Source organism: Lepisma saccharinum, chromosome 1 (assembly GCF_977018435.1).
Source record: "Lepisma saccharinum chromosome 1, izLepSacc3.1, whole genome shotgun sequence".
In the NCBI taxonomy this organism is placed as follows: domain Eukaryota; kingdom Metazoa; phylum Arthropoda; class Insecta; order Zygentoma; family Lepismatidae; genus Lepisma; species Lepisma saccharinum.
The window spans coordinates 222,697,148-222,722,508 of NC_139229.1; the positions used below are offsets into that span (position 1 = coordinate 222,697,148).

The 25,361-nt window shown below is 37.0% G+C and overlaps 1 protein-coding gene across 1 annotated transcript in view; it reads right to left on the bottom strand.

The window, feature by feature from the left end:
* The window catches only part of LOC145989065 (uncharacterized), an 80,354-nt gene that overhangs the window by 48,769 nt on the left and 6,224 nt on the right, over positions 1–25,361 (bottom strand). The window contains exon 2 of the mRNA XM_083124362.1: positions 20,900–21,043. Coding sequence (XP_082980488.1) covers positions 20,900–21,043 — 144 coding nt within the window. The remainder of the gene's footprint in view (positions 1–20,899; positions 21,044–25,361) is intronic.

The window sequence follows — 25,361 nt, forward strand, 5'->3', positions numbered from 1 at the left end:
TTCAAGATGTTGCTGAAAATGAGAAATGTGTAGGGCAATTCCATGTGATTCCTACGAAAAAATGTAACTTAAGTAACAAAGGTTTCATACTCATAAATAAATAACAGAAATAGTTCATGATGTAAAGATTTCATGTGTCCGGAATAGGCATCTAATCCGAGTATACTGTTAGATTTGGTCAATTTTAATCTCTTGTCAACAAGTTTTTTTTTAGAAGGATCAAATAATTGATCTAAATCTGAATTACAAGGTTAAGATGCGTTGTTGCTTATGATTGCAAAATTATTTGTTTCAAGATTTAGTCAACGTTTAAAATTTTACCATCATGTCTACCAAAGCAGTTTGTTAGTGTAACTGTTATGGAAGCTTTCGATAAAATATTCATATAATTTACACAAATTTTCAGTTTCAAAGTATGCTTAATGAAAGAAAGCTTTACAACTGGGCCAAATTGATACATGTGTACATTTTCATTCTTATTTTACTCCGCTTTTATGCTTCTTTAGGCTAATGGAAGATACGAATATGTTATGAAATCAAATACAAGGGTACGATGTGTAACAAGAACTTTGATGAAATATTCGTGTGTAAAATTATCCAAGAATATATTACTTATGTTTCAAACACAAATGTTTTCACACAGAAAGCATTTTATTACCAAGCCATGTTAATATGAACTACGAGTGTAATACATTTTATAAAATTGTTTCATGTGAACTGTTATTCTATTTTTTGTCTTCGTGAAGCTTCGATATTCGTAATTTTGATTATTAAATCAGTGTTAATGTTTCATAATTCACTAACATTCTTCACGATTTTATTAAGAGTGTAAACACAGTGTAAGGAAATATTCCAAATGTTTATTTTCCAAATGAACGCTAAGATCGAAGTATTAATCTGTTGTTTTTTTTTCAATAAAAATGTTGAAAAACTGTCACACATCCTATTAACGACAATCAAAAGATTCAATTTGTTTAGATTATATTTCGTTCAATAAAGTCAAAAGGGTCGAAATTTCAATGTGACAAGTGATTTAGGTTTAGTCTCTATTCTTTATTCACATAAATGTAACATTGCCCTTGTACCAATTTCTTTCACATTTGCTGAGAGGTTATAGAAATTAATTTTTTGTATTGAGATTGTATAGCTACACAGAATATCTGCATTATCTGGTTTATTAATTTTGGGTAAAGTTAAAGAAAATTTAATTGATTAGATATCTTGGCAAGTTTACGGTCGACCTAACATGCGGGATTTTGATTTAATCCATTGATTTTTACATACAAAAGTTCATACAAAAGTTGTAACGAGTTTTACTGTAGCCGACAAATATTTCGGATAATATTTTGCAAAGAAATACAATGCTTAATTTTTTCCGCCAGGAAGTTTCTAACGGTTTTCAACTCTTTTTTTGTGCTAAGGAAGGAATTTTTGTTATGGCCATAGTAACTTACTGAATGAAAATTTCAGTGTAAATATTCAATATTCAACTATTTTCGTCGGGAGGGTAAATATCAAAATTTAACATCATAAAATAAATAAATATACCTTAATTCTCTACAATAAAAATACGACAATGGGTTTACACGACCGTTAAGACGATCGCCTACAGATGATGACGTGTTGACTGAGCGCTGCGGCCTGAATTTCAAGATGGTCTTGTTTGAGCTCGGCTCTGTCGACAGGTATAGTGGTGATGCGCCTTCATGCTCAACTTTACGTTACAATTCCTTGAGAAGTACTTGACGTATTACAATGTAAAAAAAAAACATTCTTAATTAATTTTTCCGTACTTTCAAATGAGCTGAAATTAAAATGGGGTTTTCATTTAAAGAAAGGTACATTTGTGTTGAAAATCGTACTTCCTTAAGTAGTTGAACTTACTGTGTCCACTAATTTCATGAGCCCCTTCTCATATCTATATATCTGCGGAAGCAGTTTTTCAATATTTATTGTTGTTCACGAAATATTTCCGGTGGTAATTTTAGGTGACTCACCTGGTATAATGTTCTACCAATAAGAGGAAAAACTCTCTTGCACTGTAGCAGAATTCTCTATCCGAAGGTGAGCGAGGATCATGCAATCAGCCGTTTGGACTGTAATCCCGCCCCTGCCAAACGTACGGCGTTCTCCCTCTATATTCCGTGGTAGATGAAAGTGAAAAGCGCTCACAGCACAAGGAGAGACGAGACGAGACAGCGAATTTAGGGAGGAAGTAATGCAAGTAAATATGGTAACACAGGGGCACTAGGGCTGGCTGAGAAGTAAACAAATGACTGCTAACTGTAGTTCGCAAGTCGACCGCGGTTTCTCCTTTTTGTACGACGGAATAAGACGTTCGGTGATTTGTCCATGAAATTTGAAACTTTCTTGAAACTTGTGAAGCGGTATGACAAGTGCCTGAATGTCGCTGGGGACTGTGTGGAAGAAAATAGTGTAATAATGTGTAATGATGCCTTTTTCTGCTCATGTCATGTTCTATCTCCAGAATACAACTCTTGCAGATGCACACGCCGGTCCCCGTGGCGGAGTGGCTAGCACATCGCGCTACGACGACAGGGGTCCCGGGTTCGAATCCTGGCCGAGGCGAGGTAGAGAGCAGGCGTGTGTAGCGAGCGCTCCCCGAACATTCGTCAAGTAGAGTAGAATCAACACTCGGAATTTAGTTTCTACAGACAGGTGAATATTACAAGTATATTAACAGCAGAGCGAGCAGCTCTGTATCAGTGACGTTAAGTGAACGTATGTAATTTCTCAGACATGCCGGTCAAAAGGTTAAACACTTTGCAATTTTCCTTTGCAAGAGTGCAGAAAAGACCGACCACGCTCACCATTCACGAATGGCTGAGAGATGTAGTGAAATTGCGCGTTGCGGATGTTTTGAGTATTGAAGTAGACTTCGTAAAACACCAAGTGTTTGTTAAAGTAAGCACCGAACAATTTTGCAAGGAAATAATAGCACGTAGTACGGGAACTTTCGTATTCTCAGACGACACGGGAGAATATGATATTCCAGTACACAGAGCAGACAAACCTGTTACAATCGTTCGTATTCATCTCGTTCCCATGGAATTACCAGAAAGTGCCATAACAACTGAAATGTCTAAATACGGAATAGTAGTACGAGATAAAGTGTATTCCACCTCCCTCCCCTATCCAGTCAGAACGGGCAGGAAGATAGTCCGTATCATTCTACAAAAACCGGTGCCATCTTATATTATGTTAAATGAAGAGCGTTATTGGACTACGTATGAAGGGCAACCCAAACTCTGTTTTAGATGTAATGCACAGGACCACTTACATCATGAGTGCCAGCATAGGGTGGCAAGGTCGACACGTACTACAGGATACGCTGCAGCGGTGGTTAATAAACTCCCCAGTTCTTCACACCCTCATACGGAATCAACTGCTCAAGACCAGAATACCAGAACCATTTTACCAGTACCGGCATACCGACAGGCTACACCAGAGGACCACAAGGAACAACACGAGCAGATGGTAGTCACTGAAGACAACGAGCCCAAGGCAAGTACTACGACTACCAAATCCCCACAGTTAAATCAGCAAGAAGATAATGCAAGTGAATGTAACAAGGAAAGTGTGCACGAAAGTGAAAGTGTAAGTTGGAACGAATCTATAGTCCCAATTACTTTATGCGAATTCCCGAATCAAGACCCCCAAATCCCTACAAGTTCGATGTTCGCAGAAGCAAAATTTCCAGAACCTACCCCCAAGAAACCCCGCACACGTTCCGACAGGAAAGCGAGGAAAAATGCTACAGACCATATGACCTTACGTCCGAAGAAACAAAAAAAAGGATGACGTGGTAAGTACAGCAGTAGAAGTACAGCTTAGGTCCAAGAGTGAAAACCCTATTCAACCGACCCCTTTTTTTAGAAAAAGAGGAAAAAAGTTTAGAACTAATAGGGGCAGGGACACATAAACCAAGTGATACAGTAATGCGTACAGTTCTTGTCTCGGGTAGTGACGAAGAGATATGAGTGAGTCTGCACAGCGTCAAAAGTGGAACAATTGCAAAGCGTAAAGTACTAATAATTTTTAATGCATTGCTTAAATCACATCCTTACATCCATAATGTATATATTCACATTAGCAACGATTAACCTTAACAAATTACAAAGTCAGAATAATGGCGCTAAATGATTTTTTGACACAGTCGGATATTGATATAGCCTTCCTACAAGAGGTAGGCATTGACAATTTTTCATCCTTGGCAAGGTACAGTCATGTTCAAAAAATCTGTCGCATGGATTTTTTCTAAGTCCAACGTCTTACGAAATTATGTTGGTAGCTCTAAAAAAAGGGAAGTGTTGTGGAATATGCGATCCTCCAATCACAGTGAAGTTCGATTCGGAGGAGCAGGAGGCGTGACTCACTGTCTTGTCCACAGGAAGTTCAACCAATGCAGCATTTCCAAATATGAGATAACGTCCCCATTGGTTAAATATTGTTTCAATAATGCGAATCGGCAGAAAGATTGAGCAAACGTTTACTTTGTCGTTTTAATTACCTTTAATCGTTTCAAATTAGTATTAAATTGTCCCAATTATAGTTCACGAACTGAATATAATGTATTCATGTATGTGTTTGACAATCATATATCACTCATTAGAAGAATTTTCACATTGTTTTCACTACGTGAGATGACATTTCATTTACATTTACGATAAAATAGTGGTTTGGGTGTAATAACAGTTTTCATTAATTAATTTAGAGATGCATTTTTATTTGTTGAGTTAATTATTAGGTTAATTCGTTATTTCTCGCGAAAAGAGGGAACCACAGCTGAAAGAAAATACACAACTTGTATTATTGAGGTCAAGAGTTCGTTTCAACATCACTTTTTGCACACATAGGCTATTCACGACTCGGGATACATTTAAATTGGAATCTGAAACATTATGCGACCTGACTGGAACTTGGAAAAGGACACACTGATTACAAGACGTCGATACATTACCACTTGGTCTGGCGAACGCCAATAATAATGAGGGGTTGTGGGAGTGGGAGAGAGGTGACGGAAAGTAGAAAATAAATAGTATTTTTGGGGGTATTTAATGTTATATTTATACACATACAAACCTAAGAAAATATTTATTTTGATACATGTGTGTGGGGGGTGGGGAAGGGGGAAAAGAGAGGGACAGAAAGATATTGGGAGAGATGGGACGAAGAGGTGGTTGTAGAAAATGTTTTATTTGACGTTCAATAATAAAAACAATCAAATCAATGATGATTATCTTATAAATACCATATTTGATGTATTTTTTTTTTTAAATATTGAGGCGGGGAGCTGTTTGTTTTACGTTCAGTGCAGGATAACAAGTGGAGACACATAGTGGTTCGTATCTCACTTTAAACTGTAGGTCCAGGTCCCATTAGCCTATCTGTGTATAACGTGGATTTAGAATTCAGTAGAAAATAACGTCGATCTAGCATTTTGGATTTTAGATGCGTTGAGACCACTAAAATTTCCAATTCTTATAATAAGAAACCTGTCCTCATATTACCATTTTGAAAGAGAGAGAGTTAATTGTATAATCTTTCGTTGTTAGTTTCAAAGAAGACTAATTCAAATAGTAACAATGGGAACGAATAAAGCTTACGAAAAGTTCTTGCCACCGTGGGGTTTTGAACCTACGACCATTAGAGTGACAACCCAGTGCGATAACCACTACCCCACGAGTTCGCTCCTTCTTACGGCATGATTTACGAGTTAAGACCAATTCGTTCAATATGCATTAGAAATATAATCCCCACCCGCCTCTTTATAAACAACACACCCAAACGCTCCTTTGTAGCAAATGAAATAAAGGTGGTATGAATGTCACAAAACATTTAAGTAAAATCTACTATATTTACGACGCAATCGTTTTACATGGAGAGGCTACAACTTTGAAAATTGAGGTGTGACGTGGCTTCTTGTAGTGGTAGGGTAGATATTCGTATGGCAAGGTTCCAGCCTGTACCAGCCAGTAATTTCCGAGAAAAAAAACTTCAATTTTTTTTATGATGGTAAAGTGGTTCGGTGATAGGCTATCAGTATTACACGCCGAAGATTATAGGTTTGACTTCTGTTCGATTACCCCTATTATTATTATATATAGCAACTAAGTATTGTATTTAATTAATAATTTAATGAAATAAAAATGTTATATATATTTTTTAAAAAATAACACTCCTTTATAATTATTTTTCAATGTTATTTTTGAAAATAATTTTTCAGAATATGTTTTTGAATTTCTCATCAGTTTACTAGGATTTGCATAAAAATGATCCATGTGTCATATTCGAAGAAATGTCATGTACAGCGAAAGTTATACATTTTTATTTTAGGGAAAATTATCAAGAAACAAAACAAATAAATACTATTGACATCCTTTTGTGAATAGTATTTATTTTACATTACTTTTTGTTCACCATGCATAGTTGTATTCTTGTAAAAAGCATGAAAAACAATATATTCTCTACATTTCGCAAAGCAAATCATATACGAATTTTCGTAATAAGTAAAATGCAATAAATAATTTTTCGGTTTAATAAGCAATAAAAATCGCAGAGTTAACCGAAAGGTGAATCGAACACAGAATTTTACAACCCATAAAATGCCTTGTAGCCTTTGCAATGAAGTGATGTAGATTCAAGTAATAAAATTTCATGCAAAATCGCACGTTATAAGATTGTTCAAATATATTAAATCAATGTGTCCATAAGTTATTATACTGTCAGCCATTTGGCACATCTCGTTACAAAATCTCAGCGTAAAACCATTCACTAGTTAATCGAATTGAATATTGATTCACTTCACAGTTCAATGTGCAACAATAGTTTCGACTCATATCACGTGAGATGTAAACTCAATTCAATTCTCTCATTGTATGTAACTTGTATGTTGAGCTCATGTAGAAATATCAATTATGAGCTCTAAGCTAAATTTGACGCTACAATCGCTTGATCAACCCTTGCGTCTCGCTGAAAGACATACTACGTTCATGTTTGCTCCAGGTCACTTCTGCATTTCATTATCATTGTTTTTACCTCTGTTTCATTCTCATCGTCGTTATAAACCTACGTAATTTCTACTGTTTACAGTAGACAGAATCGACTGTTATCAATTGTAGTACTCTACTGTGTCTCTCGGAAATCTACTCAAAATCAATGATTTCCTACTGAACACTTTCAGTAGGCCTAATGTGTAATTACAGTTGAGGAACTACAAGTGAAATATTCTCTTCAATACTACATGTAATATTGCATGTAGTGTGTTTGAATTTGAATTCAAAATTTTGGGTGCGTCAGCACTTAGGCTATTTTGCACCTGTCACTTTATACGGGGTCTAGCCCCTTACCAGAACTAAAATAACATAACTGTAACGTCGTGTTGTAACTAAAATATTAAAATATTCTGAATTCGGTTAAAAGCTGAGGCTGTAAAGAGGCACTCAGCACCCACAATGACCAAACACAGGACAACACAGAAAATTATACTGGCCATGAGGCCAGTCGCCAGAACCTCGTTCGTCTGCAAACTGAAGTCCAGGGTGTACTACGTGGAAGCAACAATTGGGTGTACATACTTCGTGGAAGGTCATCACTTACACCCTTGTAGAGTGTTTAGCTCAGCATGTTAGCTGTAAATATAACTTTTTATTCCTCCTCACTAACAATTTGTTTTTATATCTATTTAAAATTTAAACCAACCTCACTTCCATGTAGTACACCCTGAACTGCATTTTGCAGACTAACGAGGCTCTGGTGACTGGACCTACTGTTAGTATAATCTTTGTAGGACTCTGTGTGTGTTGTCCTTGTTTGTGCTGACTGTCTGTCCCTTTACAGGCTCAGCTTTTAACCCAGGTAAGGATATTTTTGTTTTCAGACACGCTTTTATTTTTGTCATGATAAGGGGCTGGACCCCGTATAGCGTGACGGGTGTAAAATACCCTAAGTTTTCAGGCACACAAATTGTAATTCAAATTTAAAAAATCTTAACATAGATGTTTCAAAACACCTATTGATCTACTGAAACCAGTACAGTAGAGAAACTGCAAGTGAAATTAATTTATTCAGTATAGTGTATAATATGTTAAGTTTCATATTTTGGCTGTAAATATTAATTTCGTACCCCCTTATTATTTTTTTGTATTGATATCTTTTTGAAAATCTGAACACAGTATATAACCGATGTGCCAATTACAAATCCCCAGATGTGCCAATTACAAATCTCCATCGGTCTTTCTACGCTTTCCCCCAAGATCTTATTTTCTGCTCTCTGAGAAGAAACCCAGCTGCCTCGAGAAACCAGCGTTCGTTCCCATGAAGCCTTCCATATATCACCGCCCCTACTTCAAGGTGAAGGAAACAGTGTGTCCGGCAATAAACTCCCATATCTGTCCCGTACAAATTCATCTAAACTCTGGTTCACGTCAAGATAATTTCAGCCCAGATGGAGCCTATCAAGATAATTTCGGCCGAGAAGGAGCTAATCACCTGGAACTTCAGGCATTTAAAATTTAAAAACTTTCTTCCCCGTTTTAAACAAGGAACCTCTGTTCTCGTGAGACTTTGCAGGTGGCCAGGCTCGGATTCTAGACAATCGCCCTACACATGGCAGCCTCCACGAGACGCATAAATTCCACGACCACCGCCCGCTAGTCTCGGCTCAGAGACAGCTCAGTGACAAGAGTGATTAGTACAGAATTTTGAACTTCAACCCCGCCAGAACATTTCTCTTCGTATCTCTTCGCTTCAGTGGGATTTTGGCAGCCAAGGAAGACATAACTTTAACGAAGTGTCCGAGTTGGGAGCGATATAAATTGAGCTGTGAGCAATTAAATTTAATTAGAACATGGTACTTTTCTTCCTCGAGATCAGCTCTCGAACAAGGTGCTATTGTGTTTTTATGTTAAACGATTCTCACCCTTATCACCCTCGTGTGTTACTATTCTCGCCCCTACATGCAGAAGTGACCACGTGTGGGCGGAGCAAAAAGTTCAACGACCAATAGAGTGAAGTACAATTCTTGGGAGAACGAAAAGAAAAGACGAAGTAAGGACTTAGCAGAGGCAGTTCGACATTCACATTTTAGAGAGACAGTTTTAAAACATTCACAGTTAAAACTTTCAGCACCTTTATAGGTCAGAGAGAAGTTGTTTTCTCTACTCTGGACCATGCATAGATTCTTAGCTTTGTGATTTCAAAATTCTTTAACTTAACTGATTAGGAAATGGTGCTTGTATAGTGCTTACGTACAGCGTCAACCATCAGCGGTCTGCGCTGCTATCTTGTATTGACCCGGTGCATTATGGGTCCGCGAGTGTTTTGTCTTGTGTCGGTGAGCGACCAGAGATTGTAAGTATTTCTTCAGTGATGTATTAAAATATTATGTCGTAACATATTTCAGTGTCCAGTGTTCTGATTTCTGATTTCCGATTCCTGATTCTTAAATTCATGATAAGTTCATGGTAAATTTGGCTTGTAAACGAAGACCAATGTAGAAGGAACATCATTGTCCTTTTCCATTGGCCGAACTTCGGACCGTTCACACGATGAATAATTCCGTGTAGCATTTAAGTTGGTACATTTTAATTTCTCATTACCTGAAAGAACATCCATGCCTTATAAATAACCCAAGACTTGGTTCGAACCTTATATATATATTTTTTAATTATTGTTATAAGTAGATGTTTCAAAACACCCATTGATCTACTGAAAACAGTAGACAAAAGTTTCATTGGAGTAAGTAGAAAAGAGTCATGAAATAATACCCAAAGAAGTCAACCATTATGAATTAATGTTACATACTTTTTTTTATTTCACTTTCCAAAACCTAGGAGCTCGAAATAATACATGGCATCCGATTTACTAGACAGTCTGCTTTTCTGTGATTGATTCGTCGTGCCCAGTCGGGAATTACTACCGTTCAAGGTAAAAGGGGAAGGGGAAGAAATCCACCACAGTACCATGACGTATGAAGTAACATGTTCACAGGCATCCAATACAACTGATAAGGGTTCACCTGACCTTGTAGATGTGGGAAACACGTTTCACGCTGGTTTCCAGAATGCTGTGGCTAAATCTGGAACGAACGGTGGAATGAGAAATCGTTTGTAACATTTAACAATGACATTTCGCATTTACAAAATATGAGATATGTAGACTTTGATTTATTTATTATAGTAGACGGTAGAGAATTACTTACCACGAAAGTCAAGTTCTAAATTGCAGACATCAAAATCTACTCCAGGTTGTAAAATACATTTGTGATAGACAGCAGATAGGTTAATAAGGTTTACAAGATTGCTAACGACTCTTAAGACAAACGTTCAACGAAGGTTATTGAGTGAGAAAATGGGAAATTGTTAAAAATAGCGGCCTAGTTGAGTGAAGATCGAAGATTCGAATCTCTTACAGAACCGGCTATTTTTTGACACTAATTATTGGTGCGTAATATATTTAATGTATTGTCGACATTTATAAGAAACAAAATATGAAAACTCTCCTCCTCCGTAACGGTGCGGTCTAAGACTCTGTGCTTTGGACTCCGACTGCAGCGGGACGGCATGGATTCGAGTCGTCCTGGGTTCTCGGCCTGTTATCTGTATAGGACCGGTGGCAACTCACCATCGTGAGGAAATTGGGGAGCTACGAGTGACTGGTGTAACCTGGTTTCAGATATCTTCTATAATGGCTGAGGGTTCGACGTGCTGACCAACGTCACCTCTTTGCCAGTTGAAGATAACTCTAGGCAGGATTGTGGAAGGGAGACTGACAGTCGGGAGATAGCCCATGGCCCTTCGAGGTTTTAAAATATGAAAACTATTCCTTCCGTAAAACTAATTTCTCGTCATTGTCACGTGAGATTTCTTTTCAGTATGACTCCTGCAATACTAATTAGTTCCTAAGAGAGACGATGAGATGCACAGAGAGATATTAAATTATGAGTTCACTGTTTAAAAAATAAGCATTAACACATTTTTATATTCACATACCTCTTTACAAATTCCTGAGCACGTCACTACAAATGAACCAATCTAGTGCACACTAGAGCCTTGGCTTATCGATATCTATGGGGTATCCTACAATTACAGTCAAACCACAACCTCAATTTTCGTTGTTTATAAAGTGGCGGGTGGGGATTATATTTCTAATGCATATTGAACGAATTGGTCTTAACTCATAATCATGCCGTAAGAAGGAGCGAACTCGTGGGGTAGTGGTTATCGCACTGAGTTGTCACTCTAATGGTCGTAGGTTCAAAACCCCACGATGGCAAGAACTTTTCGTAAGCTTTATTCGTTCCCATTGTTACTATTTGAATTAGTCTTCTTTGAAACTAACAACGAAAGATTATACAATTAACTCTCTCTCTTTCAAAATGGTAATTTGAGGACAGGTTTCTTCTTATTAGAATTGGAAATTTTAGTGGTCTCAACGCATCTAAAATCCAAAATACTAGATCGACGTTATTTTCTACTGAATTCTAAATCCACGTTATACACAGATAGGCTAATGGGACCTGGACCTACAGTTTAAAGTGAGATACGAACCACTATGTGTCTCCACTTGTTATCCTGCACTGAACGTAAAACAAACAGCTCCCCGCCTCAATATTTAAAAAAAATACATCAAATATGGTATTTATAAGATAATCATCATTGATTTGATTGTTTTTATTACTGAACGTCAAATAAAACATTTTCTACAACCACCTCTTCGTCCCATCTCTCCCAATATCTTTCTGTCCCTCTCTTTTCCCCCCTTCCCACCCCCCACACACATGTATCAAAATAAATATTTTCTTAGGTTTGTATGTGTATAAATATAACATTAAATACCCCCAAAAATACTATTTATTTTCTACTTTCCGTCACCTCTCTCCCACTCCCACAACCCCTCATTATTATTGGCGTTCGCCAGACCAAGTGGTAATGTATCGACGTCTTGTAATCAGTCTGTCCTTTTCCAAGTTCCAGTCAGGTCGCATAATGTTTCAGATTCCAATTTAAATGTATCCCGAGTCGTGAATAGCCTATGTGTGCAAAAAGTGATGTTGAAACGAACTCTTGACCTCAATAATACAAGTTGTGTATTTTCTTTCAGCTGTGGTTCCCTCTTTTCGCGAGAAATAACGAATTAACCTAATCATTAACACAACAAATAAAAATGCATCTCTAAATTAATTAATGAAAACTGTTATTACACCCAAACCACTATTTTATCGTAAATGTAAATGAAATGTCATCTCACGTAGTGAAAACAATGTGAAAATTCTTCTAATGAGTGATATATGATTGTCAAACACATACATGAATACATTATATTCAGTTCGTGAACTATAATTGGGACAATTTAATACTAATTTGAAACGATTAAAGGTAATTAAAACGACAAAGTAAACGTTTGCTCAATCTTTCTGCCGATTCGCATTATTGAAACAATATTTAACCAATGGGGACGTTATCTCATATTTGGAAATGCTGCATTGGTTGAACTTCCTGTGGACAAGACAGTGAGTCACGCCTCCTGCTCCTCCGAATCGAACTTCACTGTGATTGGAGGATCGCATATTCCACAACACTTCCCTGTTTCAGAGCTACCAACATAATTTCGTAAGACGTTGGACTTAGAAAAAATCCATGCGACAGATTTTTTGAACATGACTGTACAATGTTCATAATAATTTTACTGCCACATATCAAGGCACAGCAATAGCGGTGCATCAAAGAATTGATTTACAAAATGTTACCCTCCCCCATCAGGAAGACTAATAAGTGCGGAATTAGGTCCTTTGTTTTTATGCAATGTATACGCGCCTTCAGGAAGTCATAATAAGCATGAACGAGAACATTTTTTTCTACCATCCTAAGTCCAGAATTAACATCGCATACATTAAATGCGTTAGTGGCAGGTGACTTCAATTCCGTCCTAGATAGGCAAGACCAACAACCTGGTTATAATTTTTCCCGGGCATTCTATGAATTAACAAAAGGTTTGCAGTTACAAGATGCATGGAGTTGTAAACATAGAGACCAACCAGGAGTTACACATTTTACAACTCAAAGTTCTTCACGCATTGACCGATTTTATATAGCGAAGGGTTATAAAGAAAATGTACATAGTGTAAGTGTGTTTCTCGTTTGCTTCAGTGATCATAGTGCCTTAATTTTAAAAATAAAATTGGAACAAACAAATCATGTATGGGAAGAGGATACTGGATGCTAAATTGTTCAGTATTGGCGGATAAAAATTATGAACTGCTAATAAAAGACACTTGGCTAGAGCTAGTCAGGCGTAGATCACCCATTAAGACCCTACCAGACTGGTGGGAATTCATTGTAAAACCAAAATTTCGTTATATTAGTAAAATGTATAGTATCGAAAAAAGTAGAGATTTTAACATGTATAATTTCTATTATGCCGTGTTACACGATTTACAAAGTCTAGCATTACAAGGTAATGTAAATATGCCTTACATTAACGAGATGAAATCAAAATTACTCTCTCTACACCGAAAAAAGAGAAACATCGTAAAAATTAAAAGCAACAAGTTACCTTTGGATAATGATGAAGAGGCAAATTTATATCATATTTTACAAGAGCATAGACAAGTTAAAAGTCACCTAATAACAGAGATAACAGATGACACAATAGAGATTACAACTAATCCCAGAGTAATTCAGAGTACATTCTTAAAATATTATTTAAAATTAATGGGTCAAGCTCATAATCCCGTAGAATCCGATTGGGACTTTACGAACCAAGTAACAGAAAGAATAACTGAAGAAGAGCGAACGGAAATTAGTAAACCCTTTACGAACACTGAAGTAAGAAATGCAGTTTTCGAAGCGGCCAGAAATAAATCAACGGCAGAGGATGGCCTACCCTCAGACTTTTATCAAACCTTTTGGAATCTAATTGGGGGATGTTTTCACGCAATGGGTAAATGACGTATTATAGAGTGGGAAATTAGGGTCCTCAAGTCGAACAGGAATAGTGGTTTTCGTTCCAAAAAAACCGAAACCTAAAGTGGTTACTGACTACCGCCCGATTACAATTCTAAGTAGCGATATTAAGATTATCAGCAGATGCATAAACATCCGTCTAATTCCTTACATGCATAAACTAATAGGGGACACACAATATGCATGTAATCCTCAAAGAACAATTCATCATTTATTACAAACTATACGTGATGTAATTATTACAACACAAAACAAGCAAGTCAACAAAGCAATTTTATCAGTGGATTTCTCACAGGCTTATGATAGAGTTAGTCATAAATATATGTACAGTGTTTTAAGGGCTCTTGGTTTCGGAGATACCTTTATAAAATGGATACAAATTTTGTACGGAGACACTAAGCTAGAACTAAAACTTAATGGACGTCTTACGAAAACATTTCTAATGAAACGAGGTATTTTACAAGGAAGTCCACTCAGTAGTGCATTATATGTATTAACACTGGTTCCCTTACTTAAAAGATTACAAGAAATAAATGAAGGCATTTCTGTCATGTCAATAACGATTCAAGTTAGTAGTTATATGGATGACATTACGTTATTGTTAAATAGCGAAAGGGATTTGGAGAATGTACAAAAGTACTTGAAATATTTCGAAAATGTATCGGGTGCAAAGCTAAATTTAAAGAAAACGTTTTTGTTACCTTTGGGAGTCAACAATTTGTTTAGTAATAACACTAGTGTACGTGTAGCACAGAAAGTGAAAATACTAGGTATACATTTTTATACAAATATCCGACATACCATGGAACATAATAGTCGGATAGTGAACGAAAATGTTATATATACTTTACTTGCAAATCAACTCAGGTTTCTTTGTTTGAAATCGCGAGTGAGATACGTAAACATCTACGCTTTATCGAAGTTTTGGTACCTATCCAAGACATTGACCTTGTCAGCGAAGCAAATAGCTAGGGTAAAGCCACAGGTTGGCAAATTTCTCTGGCATGACTCGGTGTTCCGCGTGGCTATGAGCGAGCTATATCTCCCGGAAAAGAGGGGAGGTATGAACTTACAGAGTGTGGCGATACAATCAAGAGCTTTATTTATTCAAAGCGGTCTTTCAGCGATATATTCTCCAATTGACTCCACTACGCAACAAATAATAACTAGTGTTAAAAGATGTACCATTAACAGAACCAATGGATATAAAAATTATTCCCAGAGAATTAATGTTTTATACCGAGATCGCTATTCATACATTTTATAGAACTGTGCAACATACTTATGACAGTCTTTTTTCAGACAGATTTACAGAGAGCAACTTAACGCAAATATAATAACCGTTCGAATCGAAAGAGAAAATCCCAAATGTAATTGGAAACAAATATGGAACAATGTAACGGCGAAACATCTAACGAACAAGGCATTATCTATATGGTACAAAGTGATTCAACAAGTAATTGTAACGGCAGATAGATGTCATAAGTATGGTTTCAGTAATTCTCCAAATTGTTATAATTGTCATGTTCCAGATTCGATTACCCATAAGATAACAGAATGTAAGAAAGCAGCCACAGCTTGGTCAAAATTAAGAACAATGCTCAGTACAATTTGTCGCACTTCACCAAACCAAGTATCAGCAAAATACATTATCTTACCACAGTTTCATTTGTTCCCAAGTACAAAGCAAAAATCAGTTCAGTGGTTAATAGCACAATACCTAATGTTTTTATTTCCTGTGAGAAAAAATTATAATTACTTGGATTTTGGACTTACTCTAATACAAGAATATGAACAAATGTCTTTAGATCATAGAAAATCACATTGTGCCAACTTTTTAAATGTAATAATTGAATAACATACCTGTAAGAATTGTAAAGATTTACTGTAATTGTTTGATTTAAAATGGAAATAAAAAAAATTAAAAAAAGAGTGGCTAGCACATCGCGCTACGACGCCAGGGGTCCCGGGTTCGAATCCTGGCCTGGGCATGGATGTTTGTGAGTGTCCATTCATCATATCATCACTCATCCCCATCTTCGCAAATTAACCAAATTGGCACAACACGAAGTAAAATAAAACAAATCAAATCTCAGATGCAGACAAGGACGTATTTAAGGGGCGGGTCCAGGGGGACCGGATCCCCTATTCAAGTAAATCTATTTCTTTAACATTTGTTGCATACTTATTGTTTTTATTTATTGTTACATATTCCCGACGAACTTATTGGAAGGCAAAGATTATATTTTAACATAACGACTTTTAATGACAGTACCAAAGAATATTTATGCAAGCTATTTCTCATAATAATATGCATAAATATTAATCATGAACTTTACGTTTCGTCAACTGGATGTAAGATCCCTCTTTGATATTCACTAAATATTCAATTCTTTATATATTTGACATTAATTTCCTTGGCAGGGCAGTTGTTTTCATACATATTTTGGCGTTCTTAACTATACCCGGGCTATAATGAATAAGTGGTGTTTTATCTATATTCTCATGCCGTCTTTTTACCTAAGAATATAATAATAACAATACAATATTAATTAAGTAACATGATTTAATTAATATTATGTGTGTTTGTCCCGGCATAACTATCGAACGCCTGGAGAGATTTCAACCAAACTTGGAACACGTATCACTTGCAATCTTGAAAGAAATACTGTGGGGGTAAGACACCCCTGGCATCCCTAGGGATGGGGGTGGGAAGGGGTGACATGTTAAAATAATCGAAAATGACCGATATTATTGTAGAATCCATAGTTATGGGGTCGCTAAGATGAATAGTGACACTCCCAATGCCGTTCAACTCCAAGACAACCCTGGTGGTGGGGGTGGGAAGGGGGTGACATGTTAAAATAATAAAAAACGACCGATATTATTGTAGAATACATAGTTTTCGGGGTCGCTAAGACGAATAGTGACACTTCCAATAGCGTTCAACTCCAAGTTCCTTTTACACTAGTCATAATTCATCATTTTCATGTCTAATAGAAGATTGGGATAAATAAATACACGGGCAACGGCGGGTAATCATCTAGTAAATAAATAAATAAGCGAGGGATTGTGTGTCTTCTTCAGTTTCATGTAAACACCATTCATTCTAGTCGTTTGGATTAACCTGGAGAGGGAGAAAAGCGACGTAAATTATATGTAAAGACAGTTATTAAGATAACGTCTCTTATGTTATGCTGTCCACCATTCTTTGTCATTTGCAATAAAAACAAGTCGCTGCGGTATAGGCAGTCACATAAAAGACTTACACAGAAGGGAAGAGTACAAGAATAAATTGTTGAATCCACAACCCATGCTCCCCGCTTGAATGCAAAAATTTAGAATTCGAAATTAGACAACACCGTCCTGTATTCAATAAGGGGTTCTGTCAGTTCGCTCCCTGAAACATGGGAGTCCGGAAGGGGGGTAAGGGGGGCCGTGGCCCCCTGGAAAATGAAAGTCAACCAAAAATTATGTATTTTACACATATAATTTCATTTTAGCTACAATGTAATAATAAAATATATAAATAATCCGTCGCGCAACAGCCCATGAAGGGCCTAGGCATGCCTACCGACTGCCGGTCTCCCTTCCACGCTTTCCTTCGTCACCTCTAAGCGTGGAGATCTGCAACCAGTATTGGAATAGTCGGGGGTCAGCCCGACGTATCCCCAGCCATTATAGTAGGTTTCCGTGACCGGATTACGCTCACTCACTCGAAGCTCCCCAGTTTCCTCACGATGGTCGGTTGCCACCGGCTGTATACGTAGGCCGAATAAATTCCGACCAGAGCCGGATTCGAACTTACGCCGTCCCGCAGCGAACGATCTCAAGACGAGTGAACGCCTTAACCCGCTCGGTTTTAGCCTCAATAATATGTGTTAATTATTGCATGAACATCATAAATTCAAATTTAAGCAATGTTTTTTTTAGGGAACAACACTATTTTTGGGGAAAATGTGCATTGTTTGCCCCTCCCTGGAAAAAATCCTGCGGACGTCCATGCCCTGAAATAACGCGATTAAAACTAGGTACTTTTAGTTTTATGCTTTTAGTTTCTAAATCTCTTGAGATCATATCAACTTTGTAATGAAGTGAGTAAATACTAACCTTTTTGTTGTAAGTCTTAAGTCTGAAGTGTGAAATATTATAATAAAACTTGCGAAAAGTCTAAAACTACAGCCACAACGTGAAAACGCAACGTTCAAGGTCAGGCACGAGGATGCAACTATTGGACAAAGAAACGTGTCATTTCGCATAAACTGAACTTCGGTGTTGCTGCTCTGGGGTGAGATATTGAGGTATCTCAAATAAGGCAACTATGGGAAGTTCGGATACTTCACCCTACTGCGGATTGTGCAGACAGAACTTGACAACTGCCTTATTAGTGTTTTGTTTAGTTCTTAAACCATTTATTTCGTAAAATAAAGTGAATGAGCATATTCATAAACAGTTTATTTCGTATTATTTATGCATCCAACTGTACACCACATGAAATATAAAAGGGCAAAAAATGTCAAATATCAGTTGATTATGATATTCATTAGTCTCATAGGTGGCGTTTCGCTCGTCTACTTGTATGGGGTTGGGGTGGTATGTGGAGCTAGGCGGGAGAGAATTTTTTAATCTTTTTTCTTTTTTGGCCAGGATGAGATCGGTAAGGGAACATTATAAAATCCCGTCGTTCGGAACGGGAAAAAACTAAAAAGTCGCTATTTCTGGACGGAAAATGTTCACAATTTATCGACACTGATAATTGTCGAATTCTTCACGCCCCTCAATTAATTGTTTTTTGCATTTCTGGAATAAAAACTCATATTTTTAAGAAATTTCAGACACTTATAGTACAGAAAATGTGAAGAAATAGCCACTTTGAAACACAATTATTTCGAATTTTCCGACTGTTCTTTCTTGATGTTGAAGAGTTCCGAGTATTTGTCGATGCAACTTGTTGAAGCAGTCAACCAGGACAATTGAAGTATTAAAATTTCATGAAATGGTATACAGCAGAAAGTACGAACATTGTGTGAACTGTCTTCTGAAAATGGCGTTTCTAGGTGCCTGGTGACAGCATCTAGAAGACTACGGTACACAGTCCCTCCCCAATACTGTTAACACCGTCTCTGGTTTTGTATCTTGATACTCTGATGCTCCGGTGGTTGCTAACACAGCAAACTCTTTTGAATGTGGATGGGTCTTCTCGTTTTCGTTTTCATGAGTTCATAGGCGTTTACAGGGCTACTATCTGGTTGAGGGAGGTTTAAACCGTGGGTGTCCGCACTTGCCCTCGCCATGAAGTTTCTGAAGAGTGTTAAACGGCGCGACGGGTGGGCGAGGGTGAGCAAGCTCCCACCCAAAAATTCCTCTGTCCATCCGATTGCCCACCCAAACAAATTCAAGACGTAAGTGTTTAGGAAAACATGAATGCTACAGTAAGAAAAAGTATATTCTTGATTTGACTCCATGCACATTTTTCTTATGAATATTGTCGATGCTAGGAAGTGTCACAAATTATCCTGTAGGAAGTTTCGTTCATTCGCTGTTTTTGAATTTACATTAATTTACTCAGTGAGAAAAGGAAAATCGTTGGAAAATGTGTTGATAAATAATACGTGTCAAATTTATGTCTTATTTAAAACTTGAAACATGATACAGTTAATACTTCTGTGGCTAGAAGTAGTGCAATATCTGGCCCAAAGTGCACATTTTCCGAGGTGGGGAGTACAAAAATTTTAAAACAACCAAACACGTAGGTACTAGTAAATAAAAACACATATGAAAAAGAACTTCGATCCATGACAAGGCATTTTAATCTTAGGGTCTTGGGTAATGGATGTTTCATTTCGATAGTTTGATAATAATCAGAGGGTGCCAACTTCATATAAACATTTGGGTTGGGGGGGTGTCAACAATATTATTTTATATGTAATGTATATACTTCTTGAGCAAATTGGAGGGCAGAAAGTGCCTTGCCCCTCTATGGTGATAACTGTAAATAAATTAAACTTCCTCAGCGCTAAGAACAAGAGAATTTGATGATTTTTTGGTCTAAATTACTTTCCAAAATATAGTATATATAAAAGTATTTGTTGTCGCAAGCGCTATGCTTGCTTCTATTGAAGCCTATCAAGCATCCCTTTCCTGCATTAGTCAGATAAAGATTTACTTCAGTAAGTGATCGCTTCTGTCATGGCATTGATTTTTCGATTTACATTTGTAGCATGCATACGTATGCATACGTTGTGTAAAAGTATAAACGTCTGTTTCATTCTTATTCTAGGATTCCAGAACAATATATCTTTAGATACAGGTTAAATTAAACTTATTAATAGGTGACATTGCAAACTTGTGTAAATATACTCGAAATCATTTTTAGTTTAACATGTAGAGGATGTAATTTACAGTCACGCTGAAAGTAGGTATGGTCTAACAGCTCCATGTTTGGTAACCCAAGAATAAAATGATTATGTGAAGATGAAAAAATGTAAGACTTTTCAGAAATTAGCGGGTCAAAATCATGGATTGATGCATGTCGTAGCAGTTTACCTCACACACACATAATTCTTGCAAAAATAGTTTAAGTAGCCCGACCCTGTGGCCGAGTGGTTAGCACATCGCGCTGCGACGCCAAGGGTCCCGGGTTCGAATCCCGGTCGGGCTTGGTTGTTTGTGAATGTCCATTCATCAATTTCATCATTTCATCACTCATCCCCATCTTCGCAAATTAGCCAAGAGGCACAAAACGCGAAGTAAAATAAACTAAATCAATCAATCAATCAATAGTTTAAGTACTAAGGTAAATCTATTGAATATATTTAAAATGGAGCAAATTGTCACCAAAGAGATCATGAAATAAATTAATAACTTTATGAAGAAAGGACTGTATAAAACCTAAGACTTAACTAAACACTTACCTTTCTTTAGCTTCATCTTGTGCAATTCATGAATTGAGTCAACTCTTGGAATGCGATTTCGTCTGCACACTTCTTGAATTCGTCCACGGCGTCTTTCGTAAACAACTTCTCTCTCTTCCATCCAGTTTCCGTTCCCCCAGGACACTGGTAAGAAAGGGGCTATTTTCAAGGTTATTCTGGACAACTATAAGTGTTTGAAATTTGTACACACACACACGCAGGCAGGCCCGCAGACAGAATTTTATTTCGGGGGGGGGAGGAGACTTATCAGCACGGGCGTCGCCAGAAATATTTTGAAAGGTGGCCAGGCCATTGATAAAACTTAATTAGTAGAAATAATAACAACAATAGAATTTATTATCACGGTTATGACTGTTATTTTACAATAATAACTATTATAAGTTATTAAAAATAAACCACATTTAATCCAAATTTATTGCTATTATTATTATATAAACCTTGCTACTCGATCCATCGTATGAGAGAAAATCCAACACAACTGTTGTCCACTAAGTTCTTACATATTGTTTAGTTAGTGTATTGAAATTCATAGTTATTGTATTTTGTTATTAACTTTTACACATTCCAGCCAAGAAAAGGCTTTAAAAGTTAGGGGTAAATTTTACTCATAAAGCTTATATTCTGTGACCTCTCACAAAGAAGACTATAAATTTTGGAAACTGTGGATCCATTTATTCTTTGAATTAAATTGTAGAATTGTAGAATATAACCTGGTTCCTCTATTATACACTAAACGTTTTTCGATCTAATGCACATAGGCGTAGTTTTGCCCGTCAGCTTGGGGGGGGGGGGGGTTAAGTGGGGCTAATATTATTCATGCTCCTATCCATTACAAAAATCATCACACGCATTCTCCTTAGAAGGCCTGTGATCCCCACATCATCTTATCCAAAAGAAATGGAATTGTTAAAGGAATAAACATGTTATTACACATGGTTGCAAATTTATTAAAGAACACAATTCTTCATTAGAATAAAGAAGGTATAATATTAATATGTTATAATATTAATGGGTAATCCTGTGTTCGTGGTACTAAGCAAATTATAATGTTGCAAGGTATTCAAAAGCACAATCTATGTAGGTAATTGAATAGTATTTTTTTTAATTTCCTTAATTTCTATACAACGATAATTCCCATTTTCCTAATTTTACTACAACTGAGAACCACTTGCTACTAGATTTGTGAAGAAAACTTTAAGATATTACACCAATTACGTATTTGCCTCATCTAAAACTTCAATAGAAGTGCACTGTTTTTTGCTCATCTGTATAAATTCCTGAAAAAAATTGGTCAACTACAAATTCCCTTTCTACGTTGAACAGTAATATGGTAGAAATTGGTCTTGAACATGGTTTACTTTAGCCATGTTTTATTACGTCTCATTGCAGAAAAAGACAGTTCAGCTGTAGCCGAAGACACTAGCAGTCTTCCATAGGCAGTGTCGCCCCTCCCCCCCCCCCACTTTTTGCCACTTTTGCCCCCGCACTATGCTAAACCTTATCTATCAAGAGAAAGTAAACTATCCTTGTCCCCCCAATTTTGGCACCTTTTTCCCCCTAGATTTGGAATCCAGTCGCCGCCACTGTCCATATAGGAAAGTAATAAATCTACGTCAACTAAAAATGGTCACCTACCCGGGTGCGATTTGTGATTTTATGAGAGAGAAGAGAGGGGATGAACTTAAGCCAAGCGCCAGGTTAACCTTGCAGCAGGTTTTATGTATCAATCCGCGCGAGAACTGAGCTCAGAATCTTCCGTGCCAGTCTTTCCTCAACCGCCGAGCTGCTTACATCGGAGACACTGAGAAAATCTACAGTATTGCCAACCGCACAACACATCAAAACCCGCATGCATGTCAAGTGGATTGTATTTTTGCTTCTCTTTGTCTCCTGAAACATAACATTTTAAAAGTACTTTCTGCGCATATATTATTTAATAAATGTGTCATTAATATAAGAGCGAAACAACTTCTAAACATGAGAGCATGTGTGTATATTTCGAGCACGCAAAAATAAAAATAAACAAAGATAAAAGTAAACAACGATAGGCCCCTCTTGAATTTAATGACAAATTATTGTTTTTGGTTTAGAAAGAAATAGATATATGAAAAACTTGGTTGCTTCGTTCGCAATACATCCGTTACTGTAAGACACACGCACTTCAAGTTGTACCACCAAAAAAGCATGATTTGTTATTGGTGATATATACAATCAGGTGCATTGTCTGTCGCTATTACTCTGGTTTCAATTTATGAATCACTTCACTAAACCAGGATTCAAATCTTGGTCTGTCTATTTGTTGCTGATAATCACCCTTCCCTTTCTTTGCGCTGAAAAGTAAATATGCGCCTTCAACAAAGCTTTCATTGCCGCCAGTGGGTGAAACAATAAGCCTCCCCCTTCCCCTCATCGTCGGTTTCTTCAGCCCTGGCGGTGGTTTTGCATGGTGGTATCCTTCCATGGTTTATTCCCCCTTCCCCCACTCACCGAGTTGAAGGACGTCTCGTCCAAATAATAAACATGTTTCTTCTCACTGCGATATATTTTAATACCGCGGAGATTCTTTTGTCGTCAAACAACAAACAATCGTTTCCTCTTGCTAAACTCAAACCGCAAATCATTCAACACCCGTGATACAATTCGTGTGCACATTGACGGCAAATCACCTCACGCCCTGTTTTACTTTGATCTTGTTGCCGCAAGGAGGATTATGCATTTAAAACAACTTGCTTGACTTTGAAGAACATTTCCTTTCGGATGAAGCCCAAAATAACATTCGGGTAAAACCGCGCGCTGAACAGGAGATTCAGCCATTCTCGCCGCTCTACAATAAACATAGGGTTAAAATAGTGGGATGTGCAACACTGGTATCAGCGATTTCACGCGCTCTGCAACGCATTCAGTCTCGCTCGACTCGCTCTAAAGTTTCAATGTCTCTTCAACGCAATACAGATTCGAGTTGGCGAATCTGCGGTTCTAAGTTCGTCTGCACAGTGATTGCAACCAATTAAGTCCATACCTGCTAATCAATGTATTATTTTGTCTGTATATTACAAATTAAATAACTGTTTTCTTGCAAGTATGCAGTTGTGTCGGAATAGAACCCGTCTCAGTGGAACTATATTCTTGCGCGCACGTTTGGATCTACATATGCTAAAACCTGCTGCAAGGTTGACCTGACGCTTAGCTTAGTTGGTTTGCTATCTTAATCTTGTAGATGTTTGCAAAGATCTCCTCAGAATACTATTTAGTAGGCTGTAATTAGTTTGCATTCATTTAAACCTCGCATGCAGATCTTCTGTTTTACCAATATACTACTATGCATGCTTACAATGGAACGTCCATCGCTTAATATAATCTAACAAAAGTCAACGCCATTCTAAGTTTCATTGATTCACATTATAACCAGGTACCGTCTATTGGCAAATTAGAACCTTAATAATGACACGCGCCTACACTGGTCCTTTAGGGCTTATGTCTGGTTACTACGTTACCCTGGATCGGACTTCTCAGTTGGCTTAATTGGGTGACTAAAGTGCAGCGCTGACTTCTTGGTCACTTTTGTCGGATTTTATACCTTTCTTAAGTTTTTAGTAATTAAAAGGTATGGAACTCCATTCCAATAAAGATTGGTTTATTATCAATAATGCACAATGTACATTGATACTTAATCCCTGGCAATCTCAGATTAGGTTAACTGACGCAGATTTGTTGACAAATCCGAAACGGATAACCCTTCCAAGATTATTCACTATTGCTTCGGTATCGCAAGCAACTAGAGCCGAAGCAGCAGGTTATGAGAAACTAGCCCAAGCAAATTGCAGCGTCCGAAGACCGGGTAGTTCTTCCTAGGAGGTAAATTTGTGTTACCAGCAATAGGGTAAGAAAGCCCAAATATACAGAAAACCGGCTTCCTATTATACTACACAGTTATTTACAAAAAAAAACAAGGAAACTTGGTAAATATTTACAGGTTTCTATGGATCTACATAATTATGACATTTAAAATAGACTTTTACAATATTTACATAAAATAGTTAGTTGTAAATAACATACCTTTATAATATATTTTCCAAATGAAAAAAACGTTTACATAATTGTTAATTTTGTTGTTTTTAAGAAAATCAGATTAATTCTCGAATATTGTTAATCTTGTGCAAGTCACATATAATGTAAGCTCACGCGGATGTTGAACTTCCTAAGTCCAAATGGAAGCATGAACAATTTGGACTGGGGCGACACAATAAGAATGAACAGCTACCCATAAGTTTTGCCAATATTTAATGAGCAGCGACGTATAAAAAAAAATGAAATAATGTGTATTTCTATATATAGATAAATATGAGACTAAAATTAAGCGCACTAAACTGAATCACTACAAGTATTTTTTCGCTTTCGGATCTTAAGAAATTGTCTATTGAAGAAGCGAATTAAGGAAACT